The 21,442-nt window shown below is 39.5% G+C and overlaps 1 protein-coding gene across 4 annotated transcripts in view; it reads left to right on the top strand.

Annotated features, from left to right (window-relative positions):
* The window catches only part of CCDC141 (coiled-coil domain containing 141), a 166,196-nt gene that overhangs the window by 51,805 nt on the left and 92,949 nt on the right, over positions 1 to 21,442 (top strand). For all 4 annotated transcript variants that reach the window (XM_037130059.2, XM_037130057.2, XM_037130055.2 and 1 more), the window contains one exon: positions 13,040 to 13,156. In XM_037130059.2, the coding sequence (XP_036985954.2) occupies positions 13,040 to 13,156 (117 nt within the window). The remainder of the gene's footprint in view (positions 1 to 13,039; positions 13,157 to 21,442) is intronic.

Here is a 21,442-nt window from a genome sequence, read left to right as displayed (position 1 = left end):
GTGACAACCAAAAGGGTCTCCAGACATTGGCAGTTGTCCACTGGGGGGGCATCTAGTACCCAGAAAAGGACCACTGTTTTAGTGTGGTAAGAAAGACATATAGTAAACAAATGAACAATAAGAGCTATAATGAAAATTAAATGGGGCAATGAATTCTGACCTGTGTTGGCCTCCTTTAATTAGAGAAGGAATCAGGGAGGGCCTCTCTGAGGAGGAAGCATAAAGCAGAGACCTAAATGCAGACACCTCCAGTTGCCGCCTCCCCCTCCAAGTCAGTGTACACTTTTGAAACCATCTTGGCCTTCAGCCCTTTCACCTTGACCACTGCCAGCTCAGTTCATTGTCTCCTTGGTTGTCAGATCATCTGTCACAATATCACAGTGCTCGGGTTCAGGTAACGCTCATTTCACTTATTGATGGCCCCAGAGCTCAAGAGCAGTAACACTGGCAGTTCGAATATGCCATAAATGCTTCCTTTAAGTGAAAGGTGAAAGCTCTGCACTTAGTAAGGCCTTTGTCATTTCACGCCATCACAAAGAGAAGGTACATTACCGTAAGGTATTTTGAGAGAGAGAGAGATCATATCTATATGTTTTATTACAAGATATTGTTATAATTGTTCTATTCTGTATTGTTGTTGTTAATCTCTTACCGTGCCTAATTTATGAATTAAACTTTTTCGTAGGTATGCATATATAGGAAAAACATGCTATATGTATATTCCTAGTTTCAGGCATGTGCTAGATGTCTTGAAACATATCCCCTGGAGATAAGGAGGGGTGACTGTCCCTTTTAAATCACAGCCTCTTTTATCCAGATTAATACAAACGCCTTCCCTTTGCACTCAACTAAGAGCCTTCCCAAACACGTGACAATTTGCCCATGAATGAAAGAGTAGCTTCAGTTATGTTTTATTTATTTATTTTTAAGATAGCAATTTTGCTTTCTTGCTCCTTGACTATGGCAATAATCATCCACTCGAATGCTCTGTAGTGAAGGAAGGAAGGGAGGAAAGGAGGGAGGTAGGGAGGGAGGAGGGAGGGAGGAGGGAGGGAGCTTTGTTCAAAATGGACATTGCAACCCAGTCATAAGCTTAAGGGAAATCTAGATACCTTGGGAACCCTGGAAACAGAAAGATGTCTTGATAAACTGAAGTGAGGTTTCTGGCGTGGTGAGTTGATTAATTGTATGAGGCCTCATCTTTTTTGGGAGGTGTGTGTGCTGTTTTGGGGAAGAGGTGCTTTTTTTTAATATAGACTTTATTTTTCAGAGTATTTTCAGATTCACAGCAACATTGAACAGAAAGTGTAGAGTGTCCCCTGTTTCTGCACAAGCACACTCTCCCCACCATCAACACGCGGCATGAGAGGGGTGCCTTTGTTACACCTGTAGTCGATGAGCCTACACTGACACGTCTTTATCACAGGAAGCCTGTGGTTTACATTAGGGCTCGCTCCTGGTGTTGTACTACGTTTTATAGACTTGAAATAGTGTTCGATGACAGGTATCCACCATGGTTGTTACACAGAATAATTTCACTGCCGTAAAAATCGTCTGTGTTCTGCCTCATCATCTCTCTCTCTCCCTAAGCCTTGGCAACCACTGGTCTCCATAGCTTTGTGTTTTCCAAAATGTCTTGTAATTGAAATAATCTAACATGTAGCATTTTCAGGTTGGGTATTTTGCTTAGAAATATGCATTTAAGATTTCTCCATGCTTTTTCATGGCTTGATTGCTAATTTCTTGTTAGTGCTAGATACTACTCCACAGTCTAGGTATACCACAGTTTATTTATCCCTTCACCTGCCGAAGGACATCTTGGTTGCTTCCAAATTTGGGCAGTTATGGATAAAACTGCTATAGGCATCCATGTGCAGGTTTTTGTCTGGATATTAGCTTTTAATTCATTTGGGTAAATACCACTAACACAATTACTGACTCATATATGGTAGCAGTATGTTTACATGAAACTGTCAAGTCGTCCTCCAAAGTGTCTGCACCATTTTGCATTCCCTCCAGCAGTGAGAGTTCCCGTTGCTCCACATCCTCGCCAGCATTTGTTATTATGTGTTTTGGACTTTGGCCTTTCTGATAGGTGTGTCATGGTATCGCATTGTTGTTTCAATGACTCATTTTAAGTTGGGAATAATAACACTTGACTCACAGAGCTGTAAGGATTAACTAAAATAATGTGTAAAGCATGTAGCACAATGCCTATCCTTTTAAGAGATGCTTAATAAATACTTTCCTTGTCCTCTCTCTCCTTGGTTCTGCCTTACAACTCACATTTTTTTCTCTTTCAGCCCATATTCTCTTTTAAAAATATTTTACTTATTTATTTTTAGAGAGAGGGGAAGGGAAAGAGAAAGAGTGGGAGAGAAACATCAATGTGTGGTTGCCTGTCATGTGTCCCCTACTGGGGACCTGGCCTGCAACCTAGGCATGTGCCCTGACTTAGAATCGAACCAGCGATTCTTAGAAATGAACCCTTTGCTTCCCAGGCCCGTTCTCAATCCACTGAGCTACACCAGCCAGGGCTCAGCCCATATTCTTTACCCAGGGCACTGCTACCCATGCCAAGGCCTCTTCTTGACTATCTAGTCAGAAGCTGCACTTGGGGATAAAAGAACTAGGTTTTCATTTAGACTCCATTTCTAACAATCTTGAACCAAAATCAATAGAACAATAATGGCAAGAATAAATATTAATTTTAATAAAATTGGTCAATAGATAAGTTAAACAGTTCTTTAAATATAAAATTTAAGCTCTAAATCTTAAAACAGCCCACGTTACACTTTCTCTTACTAACACCGGTGACAGCAGCCGGAGTCAGTAATAATGGCAACTGTCATCTCTGTGAGCTTGTATGGGTACAGATTTGAACCCAGGGCCAGATTGTTGACTGGGTTTAAATCCTGGTTCCACCATTTACCAGCTGAGTAACTGAGCAGTTATTTAAGCTCCCTGAGGCTCAGTTTCCTGTAAAATGTAGATGTAATAGTATTTATCTCAAAGCATTGTTAAGATTATCAGGTGAGTTATTCTATATCAAGTGGTTAGGATGTTACTTGGCACGTAGTCACTGCTGTGTTTTCATTAGCAATTTTTGTCATGGGGTCAGAAAAGGCAATGGAGGCCCAACACGTTACATTCTCCTCTATTTGTACCTCTTTCTATAATTATGTGAACAAAGAAGTATTTAAAAATCTAGGTAAATACAGGCATTATTATCTTCCCTAAGTTTTTAGTTTTGCTCAGTGACCTATTTTGAAGTTGTACTGATGAGGCAATGGTGAAGAACAGCAGCAGAGACACCAAACTGGGTGTGAGGCTTCGTAATGTGGGTTCTGTGGTCATCTCGTGGCTGCATGACCTACCTGACGGTCCTAGAACGTGGTGCGACCATGAGCCGACACAAAGGCACACACTTCATTGGAGCGCAAGTATTTTTTTGTCAGTTCTGTACTTATTTTAAGGGAGCATAGGAGCTGTCAGACTTCACATTAATGAAGTACTAGTTTTGTCAATCATTTTAAACACTTAAGAAAAAGAAAAACTAAGTGGAAAATTAGAGTACAAATTACTGATGAATAATAATGCGGTTGTCTGAATAGCTGATGCATCTTCTCTCCTAAGGGCCATTTAAAAGATGCATTTAGAGTTTCTCTGTGTCTAAGTATTTATGGCCTGATGCTTTTGAACTATAAGAGTTTAGCTGATTCTACTTTGAAAACAATTGAATAACTAGAATAATGACAACCTAAGATTTACATCAATCACAGAAAAAACAAACAAACAAATGAAAACCAATACTTTTTAAGATCTTAATTAAGATGTGATATTCTGGTAAACACGACCGTAGAATGTTCTTTCTCTACTATTGTTTTTCAGATGTAAAATGTGCACTTGTTTACATCTAAAGTGGAGCAGTTGACCATTTTTTTCCAGTTCCAGAAGCATCTTATTTTGCAGATAGTCTGCTGCTTCATTAATGAAAATCAGAAGCAGCTTGGAGTATTTTGTGCATAATTAATTATCTTGGCAAGAAGATTTACAAATGTGATTTTTCTCAATTGCTCCAATCAGGCATAAGTGAGACCAACAGATAAATTGCAACTAAGTTATTCACGGTGTCTTAGTACAAGACAATGTCAAGGATGCTGAGGACTATTAAGTAAGACAGAAGGGCAGTAATCTCTTTTTACCATCCAGCTCACATATAAGATATACATTTTTGTGGGGGAAAGAGGAATAATAGAAGTCACATGTGGAAGGTTTTATACCATGTATATAATAATTATGTAACCATATGTAATCGTATTCCTTGTTAATAGGCAATTAAAATGATATGAGAGGTGACACATAAAAGCATAAGCTCAGGGCGCCAGTCTTGTACCCAGTGGGCAGCTATAAAACTTCGCATGTACACACACATGCATGTGTCAGGTCTGTCCCGAAGGTATCCAACCATGTACTATGAAAAATAGAGACATTTATTGAAGAAGATACAAGATACAGGAAACACTGTACACAGGACACTGACACCTCAGTTCCCTCAAAGCAGGCACCTCACACAGTTCTCCCAATCACCATCAGCTGCACCATCATATTTTCCTGAATCTCATTGATGGTCTGAAATCTCTTCCCTTTCAAAGGTGATTTTAGTTTTGGGATAAGCCAGAAGTCACAGGTCAGCAAATCTGGGCTGTAGGGGGACTGAGTCACCCCTGGGTGATTTGATGTTTTGCTAAAAAAACTCTGCACAAGACATAATGCATGAGCTGGTGCATTGTTGTGAGGAAACTGAAGCTGCCAATCACCAATTGCCCATAGCTGCGGTGTTCTGAATCATCTGAATAATTTCTGCGGAGGAATGTTCAAGCTTAACACAGAATTCAATGCAGATTGGTTGCTCTACTTGCTCAGTCATTTTTAATGCAACATCCACACAGTACACATGTTCACTCAATGAGGTCTACTGCCCCCACTGACTAGCACAGTGAAGTCATCATTGTTCACACATGTACATTCAGTCCACTTTCCTTGGCTGCCAGTTTACATCGATGTCGCGTGAACCTTTCCCGTTGTATTACCAATGGCTGGACTTTTTCTGGACAAACCTTTTATATGTATGTGTGCAGTCCCACTTTATATAATACTACTCTCTAAGAGTAGGGCTTGAATGGTTGACCAGCTTAAATTAATGTGAAATAATATGAAACTGCCTAGCTTAGTGAGAGTTAAAACAAAACCCTTTCTTTGAGAGTAGCTTTCTAACAAAGGCTGGCCCAAGATCAAAATAAGGCTTGAATAGTCCTGGTGATACTGCTGGTATTCAGTAATTCAGCCCAGTAACAGACATACATGACTTTCCAACCGCATAGAATAAAATTTGTCACAAAATGTTAATTTAGCATATAGGCCATCTCTAGAATTCACTCTAAGGCATGTCAGAGTAAATGCAACGTATCTTAAGGTGTTTGTGGGAGAGGCATGTGATTTTGAAAACAATGGAAACGCCTCCTGATTCAAATGCATGCCAACCACCATGTCTTTCAGTGACACTTCCTATCGAAGGCCATAAAAGAGATAATCTGGGGCAGATGGCACGGAAGTCAATTCCAGCTTTTACATTTGCTAATTATGTGACTTTGAGCAAGTTTTTAGTTGGCCACTGTGCATCAGTTTTTTTTTTCTGTAAACTAGGAATAATAATAGATGTCTGTAGATTTTTTGTGAATACAAACATTATATATGTAAAACTGCTTAGAGCACAGTGTGGCACATAGTAAGTGCTCAGTAAATATTCAGATGTTCATCATTTCACTCCATATGCTGGTGGTCACACTCTGAACTTTACCAGATAATCACCAGCACATAAATAAAATCCTACATATTCACCGCATCTCAAACCAATTCTCTAAATCACTAGATTATCTTAGCTTTCTGAAATGTTATGGCGTGGAGGGTAAATAAATGCCATTTCATGGTTTGGTGTCCAGCTGAGTTTATTCAAAAAAGTCCAACTTTACCTGTAAGACAGAGTTAAAAACCAGTTTTCCTCTTTCTAACTTTCTCTATTCTTTAGCTGTTTCTTTATCCTGTTTATACTTATTACACGTGAGTACATTTTCCTTAAGCTTAGTTTGTTGCTTCCATATACAGTACTGTTCTATTGGACTGATGGTTTAACAGTGCTTTAATTAGACACAACTCTTGAAGCCCACACATCAGGTGGTGAGACGGTGGGGGATGCACACCTTAACTAAATCGCATCCTCAGCAGTGATGGGACAGCAGTGACGAAGGCCGTTGGGCATGTGTGCTCGCTGGGAAAGGCTCTGCGTCACTCTGACCTTCACACACTTCCATGGCATGAGGAAGTCCACTGTGGCTACTTGAGGTGTCTGCTCAGCCCTGGGGCAGCTGTGGATGTCCTTCCACCCCGTGAGTTCTTTTCCTTCCCTGCCCCTATTGATTATTGGCTTTTTTCTTTTTTTTTCAATACTGCTGCCACCTCAAACTGGCCAGGGATAGTGACTCATTCCTTCCTCTAACCCCATCCTTCAGTCCCCAAAGACAAGCAAAGAGGCCTTACTAATTTTAATGCCTTTTGTAGGGAGACTCACGGGCAAACAAAATAAATGGCACACTCTGAAAGAATTAAAGCATCCTTTATAACTTAGTAGTCATTTATCGTGTCAACATGATAGTTTCAGGCCCTCATTATTTCCAACAAGCAGGATTTAGGCCAAAGCTTCAGTACGAAATCTATTAGACTGCATAACCTAGGAATTCAGATGGTAATGTGAAAATGGAAGCTTTGGCCCTACTCCTAAGTAGCCTGTAAGTCTCTCTCTCTCTCTTTCTGTCTCTCTGTCTTACACACACACTCAGTGAGTATAATTCACTGAGTAGACCACTTAGGGTAGACCCTTAGGTTACACTGGGAGAACCATGCCTTAGACACCTTCGGCAGAGATGTGCATTGCCATTATACTGGTGTCTGTTTCTTTTCCTGGGTGGCGGGGAAAAACTTCCAGTGCTGGAAAGATTCCCTCCAAAGAGTCAAAGGTAATGCTAAATATAAAATTTAGGTCCAGAGACATCCACTATAGTGCTTTTATTCATTGGACTAAATAGCCTTTCACCATTAAGTATATAGAAGCCTACCTAAACACAAAGAAGAGTTGAAAGCAATCTTGGGAAAAGAAGTTCTTAGTGCCATTTTTCTTGTAATAGAAATGTTGGAAGAGAAATGATGTGTTAACACAAGTCAGAATAATTAGATAACATGAAATTATGATTCCAAACAGGGAGATAGATTATCCGTAAAGCTCTTTGTAAAGTAACAGATTTTGCCATATGACAAACACCTACAGAGTGAGGCAAAAGTAGGTTTACAGTTGTTCTTATGGGAAATAATACAATTGATAAATAATAATACAAGAATAAACGGTGTTTCATGTACTCACAACTATAAACATACTTTTGCCCCACCCTGTATAATAGCTTTCCTGATACACATCAAAAGAGAATACTAGGATTCAGTAATTTGTTGAGGATTACTAATATCTTCCAGTTGATGTCAGTTATCCATGGAAAGCTTCCAAATCTTCCCAAAGGGAAATTGTGAGCATTGTCCTCCTGGCACCTCTGAGATGGGGTGCAAATAACAACAAGCCCATAATTACATCAGTCCCCAAATGCATCTTGGGAACCCAGGCCACATTCTGGCAGTAATTCTGCTTTCCTTCCCTGCTCCCAAGTCCTCAGGCACACACTCAGTGACATGCTTTAATCCCCTTCTCCTGATGTACATTATCACCTAATGCAGCAAATGAATATTTCAAGTCTGGTTATTGCCTAGTTAAATACAGAGCACATTTGACTGGATTGCCTAATGCAAAATAATGGCAACTGGTTTCCCTACATGAAAAGAGAAAAATAAAAATCTTTATGGGCACTAACATGGTTGTTTTAATACTAACGTGCCTTCAAAATCAAAGTGGACATTAGAACTGTCACCTGTGGTGTTCAACTGTAGTTGAAGGCATGTCTGTGAGTGCATGTTTGGTGATTGGAAGAGACTCTCAAAAAGTCTGTGTTAAAGAAGATAAATACCTGATCCCTATTTCCACTGCTATCATATTTTTTTGGTCTCAATAGTAACTTGTTATTCAGCAAGAACTGTTCTATACATGGGAAAGAAAATGAAACTAATTTGAAGAGATTTTCATCTTTCCTTAACCACTTACGTTAAGGTGGTTTGAACTGTTTATTGTGAGCTCGCCTCTTGACAGATAATTTTAAGGATCACAACTAAGATCTGATCTGAGACTGTGGAACATGTTGCAGAAAAAGGGATTCCGGAGGTTTATGCAGCCCAATGCATCGCCTGGGGTGGCAGCAGCAGGTTTATCCATGCCCCCCCCCCCAGTCGTTTACCCATGATCATCAGAGGACTTTTGGTGTGTTTCATGTGTTGCCCATGCTTTAGTTCCGTCTTTGACACACATCGGTTGAGAACTAGAATTCTCAATTTGCGCTTGTTTTCGCCTCTGCCTGCAGCCGGCCTCTTCCTCTAATGCAGCATGTCCATTAAGCCCCTGTACTTGCATGCAGGGTCTACTTCCATGTTAGAATTCAATTTTAATAAATAAAGTGTTGCATTTTTGGTTTTTATCTTAGGAACATCCATAAACTAGCCTAATAGGAACTACTTCTCTTCTCTGGAATCCTTTGGTTCTACATGTGTTCTGAGTATGGTATTTCTGCCTCCGGCTGTGGGACCTTCCTCTTGTTGGTTTTGTAACCCGTCTGTGTCTCAGTTTCCTCATCTATTGAAAGAGCAAGTACCTTTGTCACAAGAGGGGTGCAAATAGATGGCATCACTTGTAACCTGCCTATAGTAGTGCCTGATGCAGAGCTCACTGCGAAGGTAGGGTTCAATTATTTTATGTTCTTTATTCTTATCCCCCAGCAGGGCATCAACGTGGGGATGGGTTATTCAACTAGCAAAGATTAGCCCTTCCTTGCTCAAAGCTACCTTCAGTAGTCCTCTCTTCCAGCCTTCCCACTCTGGTGCATTCCTACACTAGTTCTTCTTCATGTATCTTCAAATCCTGCAAAAAAATTCTTAATGCTCATCTAATCAAATTTTTTTTAAAGTGGGAGAAGCCTCTTTGTTGTCCCTGCTTTTCTTAAAGCCAGCATCTGACTCCTCCTTTTTTTAGCCAAATAAACATCTTTGAAAGAGTCACTAGTTCTACTTTAGTCCCTCTACCCAGTGGTCCATAGTTGCTTACCAACCAACACTTCATCCTACTATTCTCTTGACTTCACTATTTTAAACAGCCTTTTTAAAAAACTCAGTCTTTATATCTATGAATAAGGATATTCTGAATGGTGTTGAATTGCAGAACCATAAATATGCAATGCAAGCCACATACGTGATTCTAAAAGTTCTAGTAGCCACATTAAAAAAGTAAAATGCCTCATAAAAAAGTGAAAAGCAATAGTATATTGTGTGTAATCCAACATATCCAAAATAGTATTTGAGCTTTTAATCAATATGAACATTCTTAATAAGATATTTTTATTATTTTTTAATACTAAGACTATGCCCTGACCAGTGTGGCGCAGTTGGTTGGGCCTCATCCCACAAACCAAAAGACTGCAGGTTTGATTCCCGGGCAGGGCACATGCTTGTGTCGTGGGTTCAGTCCCCAGTTGGGAGCATGTGAGAGGCAACTGACTGATGTTTCTCTCCTTCTCTTTCTCCCTCCCTTTCCCTCTTTCTAAAAATAAATAAAATCTTTTTAAAAAGTACTAAGACTATGAAATCTGCTGTGTGTTTTGTACTTAGAGTCCATCTCAATTTGGACTTGTGACATTCCAAGTACCCAACAGCTATGCTGTGGTTAGTGGCTACCATACAGGACAGTGCAGGTCTGTGCCGTCTGGCTGAGTGTTTCTGGCGCCTCTCTTTGACATCCAGGGCAGCTACTGCTTCTCCCTTGTATCTTTGCTGATTTTCCTTTCCTTCCTCTCTGTCTTCCTTCATCCTTGGATAGGTGTTCCCCTTCCCCTACAAAAAAAGGTCTGCCCCAGTCCTTCTCTATCATTGTTTCATCTCCTCTGGGCACTGAGTACCTAGCATGTCACGTCAAATTGGCGGGATGACCATGAACACAACACTTATCGTCAGGCTGAAAAATGGGACCTGGAAGGAAGGAAAATGTTCTCACGTCCCCCTTAAACCAGCATTCCCTAGACCTGATTTCCAGTGCATACTCTGAATGTTTTTTGTTCTTCCCTTCTTTCCACACTGCCCACAAAACCCTCAGCTCCTGTTTTCACCCTCTGCAAGGACCCTCTGCATGTTCTGCAGAATGTCCTGATGCATCACTTACTGTACTTGTCACTCAGGCTTTCAGACAGCAGCTGATATAATTTCAATGCTTAAAAAAGTGCTCTTGGAATATCTGTGCAGCTGTCTGCAGTAGGTACATGCAGGACGCAGTGAGTGATTTACTGGCTGGCAGAACGTGGTCGACATGCTCTCGGTCAGTTAGGCTGTTGTGTTTTTACATCAGAAGGCCTCCGAGAGCCTATCTGCATGCATCCCGCAGCACACTCCGTACATCGGACCTAAGAGGCTGCCCCTGTGCGTGACTGCCTCATGATGAGGTGTCACACCCACACCGTGAGCTACTCACTTCTCAGTTTATGCCAACTTGTTTTTATGGTTTTTTCCCAGAGTGAATCCGGTAGTAAAATGTCTGGCTCTACAGAGTCCGCTTACTTCCTCAGGCAGGTATGAGATCGGGAAGCGTGGACCATCGCCATAGATGTTTCACTTCCTTCTCTTACGAGGAATGGTACTGCCATACGGGAATAGTATTCTTTGGGGGCTGAAATAGTATTTGCCAAATGTAGGGATGAGGTCAGTAGATACCTTTTAAAAATCAAACAACACATTCCTTTCCTGCTTTCATCACCGCTCGCATGTGCTAGATGGCAAGTCTTTGACTCACGAAACTAAATAGGATTATCTGAGGGGCAGGCCGCTCACCTGTTTTTAGAGATTAACAAACACCTGTTTGGACCCAGTTTTTGTTCACTCAGATTCTATATTAACTTTCCCTATTAAAGCATTCTTGAGATTTCTGAGTTCCTCCCAGTTTAGCTAATAATAAATAAAAGTTACTCCCAATACTTAATGAACTAAATGATCTCTGAAAGTTAGTTATGTTCATGATTCCTTTTTCTTTGATGAAACCCTTAAAATCATTCCTCTAGTTGTGTTTTTATGTAAGAAATTAAACACAACTGCACCATTTGGGAGAAATTATTTGTGAAAAGTTAAATAAATGAATACATTTTATAACTCAGTAAAATTCTGCGTGTTCAAATATGTGCACCGTACATATCGTCTAGTTCAAATTGGGATTCCAGAAAGACACACTATCTTCAAATAATAGTAAATGCATAAACATTATACTTTAGATATGGTGACTGGCTAATGTTTGTATTCTACTACAGATTACCAAGCATTATACAGAAAATGAGATGTGCTTCACGTGAAGACTGCTACAGGGTCGCCATTATTTTTTTCTTTGCAATGATAGTGGCCTATAATGATGATTAACAAAGATTTCCAATTAGTAGCAAGCCAGAGAAGCCCTCTTACCCCATGTTTTACTGCCTATTTCATGCTGGATAATGCTAAACATCAGTATAGGCCACTTGGGGTCATAACCAGCTTTGGGTTATCAGCCCTGTAATGGTAGAGGAATGGCCTATTCTGGCAGCCCTTAGCGCAACTTCTGTGGGTACATGTACATTTATTGTGTGGAGCTTCAGGACGAACCCAGTTCTCTCCTTAGCCACCAACTTCAAACGTTTCTTCATTATAGAAGTTCAGAGAAATACTGGGGCTGTTATAGGCGAGATGATCTAGGCTGGAGAAAAACATAGGACTGGACTGTCAGGATTAAGTTTTCAGGTTTGAAGTAATTCCCCCTCGTGCCCAGGTCTGTAAGACTTTAAGTTACCCAAGGATGGCAGCAGGTCTCAGTGGAAAGAGCATGGACTTTAACAATGTAGGTTTGGGCACAAATCCTGGTTCTGTCTCTTACTATGTGGTCCTGGATAAGCTACTTAAACTCTCCTCATCTCTACAATGATGATGTTATACATGTTATAGAGTTGTTGAGAGAAATAGAGATGATGCCCAAAAAGCAACTAGCAAATGATTTAGCATGTAGTGGACTCTCAGGGGTCAGTAGCGTTGGTGTGATCATGCACTAATGCAGTATAGGATTTGAGAGTGAAAATCCGTCCCCTTTAATTTGGGTAAGGAATCTGCAGCCAGAAACTTCGTGTCATTAGTTCAATGTCAACTTAAGTCATCATTTAAAAATGTTCTACTTCTTTCAAGCCCTTTGCTATTGTTTCAATACTGTGTAAGACACGTATTGTAAATCAAGCCTAAATGAATGTGAGTCATGCACCATTTACAATGTCAACAGAATTTTAATAATTTCGTCATTTATTTTCCAAATACAAATTTCCAGCAGTTGCAGCAAATAATATTTTTGCATTATCTTTTTATAGTAGAAATATAATGCTACATATGCTGCTTAATATCTTTATAGGGGTCTATGTAACTGTTTTCAGATTCACATTCTTATCCAGGGAAAGGATTTATTTATTAAAGTATGCATGATTTATAGACTGTGTGGGAATCTATTTTGGTTCTTCTTAGGAGAATTTTGAATAATTCCATTTATGTTGTGTAATCTGAACTGATATATTGTTTTCCTGCTTTACAGAGATTATTTTGTTTTTTTCTCTCTTAAGCATGTAGAGGTTGAAGAAAAAAAATAAAAACCCCACCATAATTAGTCAATATATAAGATGGGTTTATATAAAGAGAGACTGAAGTAGCTTAAATTTCAAAAGGTTAAGGAAATAGTTCTGAATTTTTACTCAGTATTCTAATCATTTGAAATTTGGTCTCTGTTGCTTCCTAGGTTACTTGTTGGTTTCAGAAAACCATAAGAGATTTACGGGAACAAAGCCTAGGTTCATCACTTTCAGACAATGAGGAGCTAATCCATAAGCATGAGGAACTGAAAATAAAAGCAAAGGTAAGAGACACATTAAAGAAATAATTGAGCCCTGGCCCAGGGTAGCTCAGTTGCTTAGAGCATCATCCCAATATGCCAAGGTTGCAGGTTCAGTCCCTGGTCAGGGCACATACAAGAAGCAACCAATGAATGCCCAAGTAAGTGAAATAACAAATCGTTTCTTTCTCTTTTCTCCCTTCTTCTTGCTCTTTCTCTAATTTAATACTCATCTAAATTAGAGGAATATCAAAAACTCCATTTGAATAATCCACCATTTACATTGAAAAGATTCTGGTAGCAGTAGCTAATACCACTGCCCACTGACTGTTCTTCTAGAATAATAATGGACAGAACAACAGCTTTTACAATAACTATCTGTTTTAAATAGTTACTATGTGTCAGACATTGCATTTAGTATAAGAGACGCATTACCTAAATTACTGCAAACCCCCTGAGTAGTAGGTATTGTTTTCCCCATTTTACAGGTCAAAACAAGTAAACTAAAAACAGAGCTTGGAGAAGCAAGGTGACCTCACCATGTAATATATCTTGTCAGTGGCAGAGTCGGAATCTGATTACAAAGCTTACCTAACTCCAAGATCCAAGCTCTTAAACACTATCCTCCTCAAGCTTTCTAAAAAAAAATGCTTTTCTACACTGAGGTCTCATGATACGATCACTTTTATGATTTCCAAGGTATCATTTACTTACTGTTCTCATTTATATTTCCCTAGTTCCTTAATTTCCTTTTTTAGTTTTGCACAAATTAATGGCTGCCAGCTGGGCGACCACTTGCGGGTGTTTGAACGTGCAAAATGGAACCACAAGGTGCTGAAGTCCAGAGGGGCAGGGCACCACATATAGTGTCCGCTAAGCATTGTGTCCGGTTGTTCGGAAATGGACTCATTTGTACGCGCGGGGTTTATTAGTACTTTCTAAAGTTCTTTACAGGTGCTCCATGTTGGTCTGCAAGAAAACAAAACTCTATTTGGAGTAGATTGAGTGGGAACAGGGAAGACTTTAATCAACATCAAGGCTTGGGGAACTTTCTGTTATTAATGTCTTGGGTGACTGATAGTTGCAGGTACAGCTACGTCGAGAAGCTCTGGAAAACAGTGGGTCTACTCTACTAGACAATGGGTGAAATAAGGAAGACAAACCAAATAAGTATTACGTGTTTGGGAAGATGGGATTTGGGTGAAGACAGAAAGGCAGCGGGCTGCATTTATCTAGACTGAAATCTTCTCGTAAGGGTCGTGCCGCCTTTGTTTGGTGTTGCTTCTCTTTGCACACTGCAGTACACATAAGTATTCACGGCGCTGGCTTTGAGTATTTGCCAGACTGATGGAACGTGCAGTTACAAAGACCATTATGACTGATGATTTTTTAAGTTCTTTAAAAATTTTTAGCATTTTGTTTACTTATGAATTTTTTAAAATTATCGAACAATTTATTTCCTGTGTGTTAAACAAGTTTTATCAGTGAAAATTCTATCAAAATCCCTAAGTCGTAAGCACAAGAAACAACCTGAACTGCATAAGGTAGTTGTTTCCTTTAAAACAAACAAAGCAAAATGGAATATTCACATAATTTATACATTCTATGAACTCACAGTTTCTCACAGCCCTGAGGACAGTTGGAGTAGAATATTTGTTAACAAATAACCTCAGTTCTAGTAGGACACAGATTTGTTTGTTTTTTCTGATTCATAACAGGAAAACATACATTTTAATAATTGTGTGATGAGAAGTTTCTTATGTACATATTACAGATTAAATATGTGGAGTTTAGGTGTTAGGCACATAGATAGGTAATTGTAACTTTATTGTCATTAAAAGATTTTTAATCGCATTCATGCTTCTGTCCACATACTGAAATATGGACAAAATAATGAAGTTAGATCTTTCTCTTTTTTAAAAATTTATTTAATTATTGTTGAGTGAAATAAGCCAGGTGTTGAAAGACAAATACCATATGATCTCACCTTTAACAGGAAGCTAAACAACAAAACAAACAAGCAAGCAAAATAAAAACAAAGACACTGAAATAGAGAACAGGGGGAAAGAGGGGAGAGGGGTGGGAATTTCAGGGGAAAAAGGGCAAGGATTTACAAGAACAAGTATAAAGGACACATGGACAACAACTAAGGGGGGTGGAAATGGGAGGGAGGTGGGGAGCACTGGGGGGGTGGGCTGTGCTGGGAGTAAAAATAGACCACAGTTTTTATCACAGTTGACAGTTCACATTCACAGTGTTGATAGCCATAGATAGAAAAGTACAGATACCCTTTTCACCATTATCCCAATCTTGCAGACATAAGGGGTTTAAGAAGTAAGTTTTGAATCATAAATATTTTATTATAGAAAAGTCCTCACAGAAAATTTCTAAACTACAAGGAAAATAGAAGTGAGTCATTTGAACCAAAGATAATTATTATTAAAATAACCGTTCTCAATATTGTTGTACATTTCCTTTTAGTCTTTTCATCCACAAATCTATAAACACATAGTATTGGAATTGTGCTTTTTTATTTTTACCTTTATCATAATATTTTTTCTGTGTGACCTTTTACTGCAAAGTGCTTCATTACATGGATGAATTCATATTGCAGGATTATGCATTTTGATTGTGTGAATACCAAGCAAATACTATTTTTTAAAAAGGGTACAAATTCCTGATAAACACCATTATGTTCCAGACGAGTCAGCTGCTTTCTTTCGGGGCCCCGAGCCACTCAGAAGCCAGTCACAAATCCCATAGGGAAGCTGACTATCAAGGACCACTCAAAAAAGTAGTTTTTGAGCTGAACTGGTTTTGGCAACTGAGGAGGAGAAAAACTATTTCTCTATGTCATCCTTGAGAATAAATTTATTTTCTTAAAAGATTGGTATCAGTTTGCTTTGCTGGGGGTTCCTGTTGTATTACTTACCTTGAGGTATTCTTTTTTTTCTTTAACTTAAAAAAAAATTTTATTTATTTATTTTTAGAGAGAGGGGAAGGAGGGATTAAGAGAGGGAGAGAAACATCAATGCGTGGTTGCCTCTTGAGCACCCCCTACTGGGGACCTGGCCCGAAACCCAGGTGTGTTCCCCAACTGGGAATTGACCTTTTGGTTCACAGGCTGGCACTCAATCCACTGAGCCACACTGGCCAGGGCTTGAAGCATTCTTTATGGGATAAGATTTCCCATCTAAACTGTGGTTCTAGCCAGTGGAGCCCCCAATCTTGGTATCATTTTTAAAGATTACCAAAATATCAAATAGTTATTTAGATTAGGTCAACCCAATAGAGATGAATACTCAAAGACAACTAGTTGCTAAAAGGGTTTAAGATTTGCCATCACTTGAGGCACTCAGTAATCCCATGGCAAGATAACTGGTTATTCAAGGCAGCAGCATATCATACCTGAATCATATGGGTTGAGAGGGTCCCCATGAAGGTGAATGGCCCTGTACTCTGGGGTGATTGAGGATGGCTTCCAGAAGAGCGGGGTTTGAGTGGATGGACGAGCAGTTGGGCAGGAGAGGACGGTTGTTTCAGCATAGGGCAAATAATGATCAGATCAGTTTATCTATGACAAGAGTTGAAAGTCCTAGCAATGTTTAACCCAGAGAAGAGAGGCTAAGGGGAGTCGTGTCAGAGGTGATACTTACCCACAGCGATTCCATTGGAAAGAAATGCTAACCATGCGTGATCAATATGGGGAAGGGAACTTCCTGAGGCTGTGGAAGGTGGGCACAGGTGACCTCCAAACTCCCTTTGTTTCCGATTCCACAAAGAAGACAGGGTTCAGATGACATTATCAATTCTTGTTATATTTAAAGCAACATTATAAAAAACACATTTTCAGAGCTGGCCAAAAGGAGTGGAACTAGATTGGGGAAACAATAACATTTGTGAACAGTGGAGACTGTATAAAAAGCACATTTTATTCATGTCTACTAAGCCCGTTTAACTGTGAAGAAGAAAGAAACATTCTTTTTAGTCTCTTTCTAGATTCTCTGGTGACTTTAGAAAATTGCTTAGTCTCCTTTTGCCTATCTGCCCACTCATTATATTTATCTTTATCTTTAAATAATTTGGCCCCCAGAGTGGAATTACACAAACTCTTAATTCATCACAAATCTCTGGCTTCGTCATTATCTTGCTTTATTTTATTTTCCCTTCATTCTCTATGCCCCTCACATTCCTATTCTCACAGGTACCCACTCTAATAATGGATTCAACATGCGTTTTTAGACATATTCCCGTTCCTGAAACAAGTCACAGTTATATGTTTTCAGTTTGTGTAAGTGGTGCTAAGGCAAAGACCTTACCGTGATTCTTCCTACCACACTACTCATATCTAGTTATCAGTCCTTGTGTTCTCACTGCGGTCCTCCCTAGATGTGTGTAATTTTGGAGAGTTATGTTGCATAGATATTGGTGTTCTACCCTTCATAGTTTTCACTGACTCCCATTTCTTTATCGCTTCCTAATATCTGATCTTTTACTTCCCTGATTGTTCTACTGAACCCCTGCTCCTCAGCCCTCTTGCCAATTTCTTCACTTTGGTGATTATCTTTGTATGCCCAGTACCTCACAGTGACTCTTTTTCATAACTGTCATTTTCCTGCTTCTTCTGTCCGATGTCCTTCCTTATACCTTAAAGTATACTTTACTTATATATTAAATTTTGGGTCCTTCCAGTGCATTAGCTCTGTTTCCCCCGATCGAGGTATTCCAGTGTGTTACTTTTGCTCATCAGCTTTCATTTTCCTCTGTGAATTAATTAGTATTCCCTTGGTATGTCAGCAACTTCGACAGCTGAAGCCTGGGAGGGGTGGACACTGGCACTGTAACGTGTCCCTTTCTCGATGAGTTGCTGGGGCCCTGGGGCCCCTGAGTGCAGAGGTTCCTGTTGTTACAGCTAGGGTTCTACCATTCCCAGTTTGCCCTCCTACCCCAGGCACATAGGAAGGAGGGGACCCCTTGGAGGACCTACTGGGTTGCATCTCCATGGAGAAAAAGGTTGAAGTTCCTATGGCATCACCCACTATGCAATCTAGGGTGCACTTGACCTCTCTGAGTAAGGAGGAGCGTAGCTATGAAAACTCAATTAGAAAATATTTGTGAAAATACCCACATTTCAGTAGTGGCACCAAAAATGTTGTTTTCTTCCCCAGCCATGATGTAAATGTTCAAAAAGTTTTCACCTGTGGTTCTGCAACAATCTCATTCCTTGTTCTTAGAGAAGAGTTCCAATTTTCTGTGTGAGACAGGAAGCAGCATATTCCACTCGGGACTTTTATTTGAGTGTGAGTATGAGGAGAAGAAGGGGGACGGCTCCTTTCAAAAAAGCTGAGGATTCATTAGTGAAACTCAAGTGAATAATCTGGTGACACAGGGACCATAGGTGCTCCTGCCTCCCACAGGTAAACCAAGTAGCCAGGACAGTTCCGCGTTGCTTATTAGTCTACTTACTACATTCTTTCTTAAAAAAAAAAAACAACTTTGAAAGTGCCTCTGTCATTTCTTGCTGGAATGCATTTCTTTGGAAGGCATTCAAATAAGCAATATGGCAACTTTCATATCTCTTAATACATGTGATACGTTATTCAGAATGTGCTGAAACACGTGAACTAGAGGATTTTTAGTAGAACCTTTCAGTATGAGTAATTGTATTAAATTATAATTTCTTTACCAATTACAAAAAATATTTTCATGTTACATATGTTTAACAAATAAAGAAACAGAAGACATGGATGATTATAAGTTGCCCTTTGGTTAAGAACCTTCAATACTCTGAGACTGTATCATGTATCAGTTTGATGCCCCAAGCCTTGAGTTCAACCTTTGGAGCTCAGAGTTAGTTGTGGGGTGTATTAGAATAATACGTAAACAAACACTTTCTTATGATCTCCTCTGAGGAAGCATAATCATTCCTTCTCCCACACATCAAAAACAACGTCCACATAGAACAGCCTCCTGGAAACAGCCTGTACCTCTGTGGGGAGAGAAACTTTCTCTCTGCCAGTTTGGGTCACTAGATAGATTAACAGAAATAAAGACAGTTTATTTTCACACAAGCACCTAGAAGCTCCTAATACTAGAAAACTTGTCTAATAGTAAAGGTATACTATATATAAAGAAAGAGGATTTTTAGTGCTTTGGTGGGTGAGTATGGAGGGTTCTCGTGGGCCTTTCTATGCTAATGGCGCGGGCAGGCTGCCTTCTTCCTGCTGGAAGTTTCCCAGTAAGAAGGGAGCTTTTGGGTTTCAGACATGTTGAGCAATAAGGTACCATCTGAAAGGAGTAGTAACTTCAACTGGTTTGCATTTTAGAAGATTACTTTGGAAATAATGTGAGTGGTAAGAATGGAAGAGAGTGGCACTGAGTGAGGAAAGTCACTTAGAGAACTATTGTAGTTTGAAGGAGACCAGCGTTAGGTGGGGCGTGATGTTTTTTTTTTGAATGGAGGTGATTAATCCCCATTTTAAAGACTTTAAGGAGACTCAGAGCCTTGCTATTCCAAGTGTGGCTTCCAGGAGCAACATTACCAACATCTGGAAGTCTTAGAGATGCAGAATCTCAGACCCCACTCACCAAACCTATTGGGTCCGAAAGTGCATTTTAGGCCGGAGAATTTACATTGACTCTACAGTTTAAGAGGCACTGACTCTGAAGTTTTCCCCATATATTTCATATGTGTGCACACTCTCCTTAATTTTCATAGATGAATATATATTGTTCATAAAGTTCTTGACTAAAAATAATCTTTGAAGTTCTGGAAGAGAAGCCAACTAAAAATGGTGTGTAGATACATCATCCTCAATGTTTTAATATAGTTGAGTTCACATTCCTCAGATTCAAGATTAAAACCGTCGTCCACGATTCATTATGTAATCTGATTTTCCAAGTCATTGAAAATATTTTCCAGTTGCTGAGTGATCTCATAAATTGGATTTGTGATCTTGGCCTCAAGTTTCTTCAAATAATATTACTTAGAGGTCTTTAAAAATGCCAGTTCTGAGGTACCACAAAATCTTTATCCAGAGGAAAAAGTCAAGTTTAAGGTAAGAAAGTATTTATAACTGTGAGATGAGGAAGTAAAGCAGAATCTCTTGTAAGTTTATTCGAATAATTTAAATGCATAATTATCCTCATAGAACCACTACAAGAAAGTTGCTGTTTAAAAATATGTTTATTGTTTTATTTTTATGATTATATAATACATCCTAATTTTAGAAAAAATAGAAAAGATATGCTCTGGCCAGGTAGCTCTGTTGGTTGGAACGTTGTTGCCCCATATGCCAGGGTTGAGGATTCGATCCCCAGTCAGGGCACATGCAGAAGGCAGCTAATGAGTGCATGGATAGGTGGAACAGCAAAATCACCATCTGTCTGTCTGTCTGTCTGTTCCCCCTCCCTCTCAAATAAATTTTTAAAAATTAAAGAAAATAAAAGACATAAAACTGAAGAAAATTAAAATCGTTCATAGTGTGTGAGTGTCTATGAGAATGAAAAGGAAATGTAAGACACACAAAATGGAGTATTCCGAAATTGTGTGTTTGTGTATGTGTACACCATATATGTGTGTTTATATACAAAATTGTGTGTGTGTGTTGTTTTGTAGTGTGACTTTTCCAGTTATCATTATATCACAAGCATTTCTCCATTCAAATGTATATTTTAAATGTTTTTTAATGACTGCATATTATTAAACCATGTAGCTGTTTTATACATTATTTGAGGCAGCAACAAGGTATCTTGGAATACAGCAGTAGAGGGAATGGTACACTCCGGGGGCCTGGAGCTCAATCTCTGCCTCTCTGCTTATTTCTGATGCACTGGGCAGAGATTTCTTGTGTACCTGAACCTGGGCTTTCACACCTGTGACAGAGGGTTACAACTGCATCTAATTCATACAGTTCTTGTAAGGATTAATTATGTTCTCATATGACAGTGCTCGGCATAGTGCGGTGCACAGCACAACCACAAGATCACCCGGGCTTTTTCTGTTAAGCACTGGTTAAACAAATATGGCATTCCTTAGCATTCTCTCTGTGTAATATCATATCATCCACAAGTTTCCCCATCCATATGCATTTGTCTCTGGCTCATCCGTCTACTTGTAAAAAACCATTCTTTGAATGTATCAAACCAGAGCTTTTCAAACTCTACTGCACTCATGAACTCCTTGGGGATCTTAAAATTCAGGTCCTGACGTGTCAGGTCTGGGGTGGGGCCTACGTGTCCACACTTCTCACAAACTACCGTGCAACATGGATGTTGTTGCTCCATGGGGCCCCTCTTATGTAACACAGG

The sequence above is a fragment of the Artibeus jamaicensis genome, unplaced genomic scaffold (assembly GCF_021234435.1).
Source record: "Artibeus jamaicensis isolate MK-2021 breed Jamaican fruit bat unplaced genomic scaffold, CSHL_Jam_final contig_391, whole genome shotgun sequence".
In the NCBI taxonomy this organism is placed as follows: Eukaryota; Metazoa; Chordata; class Mammalia; order Chiroptera; family Phyllostomidae; genus Artibeus; species Artibeus jamaicensis.
Note: the sequence above shows the minus strand (reverse complement) of the source record. Positions and strands in the feature narration are given on the sequence as shown.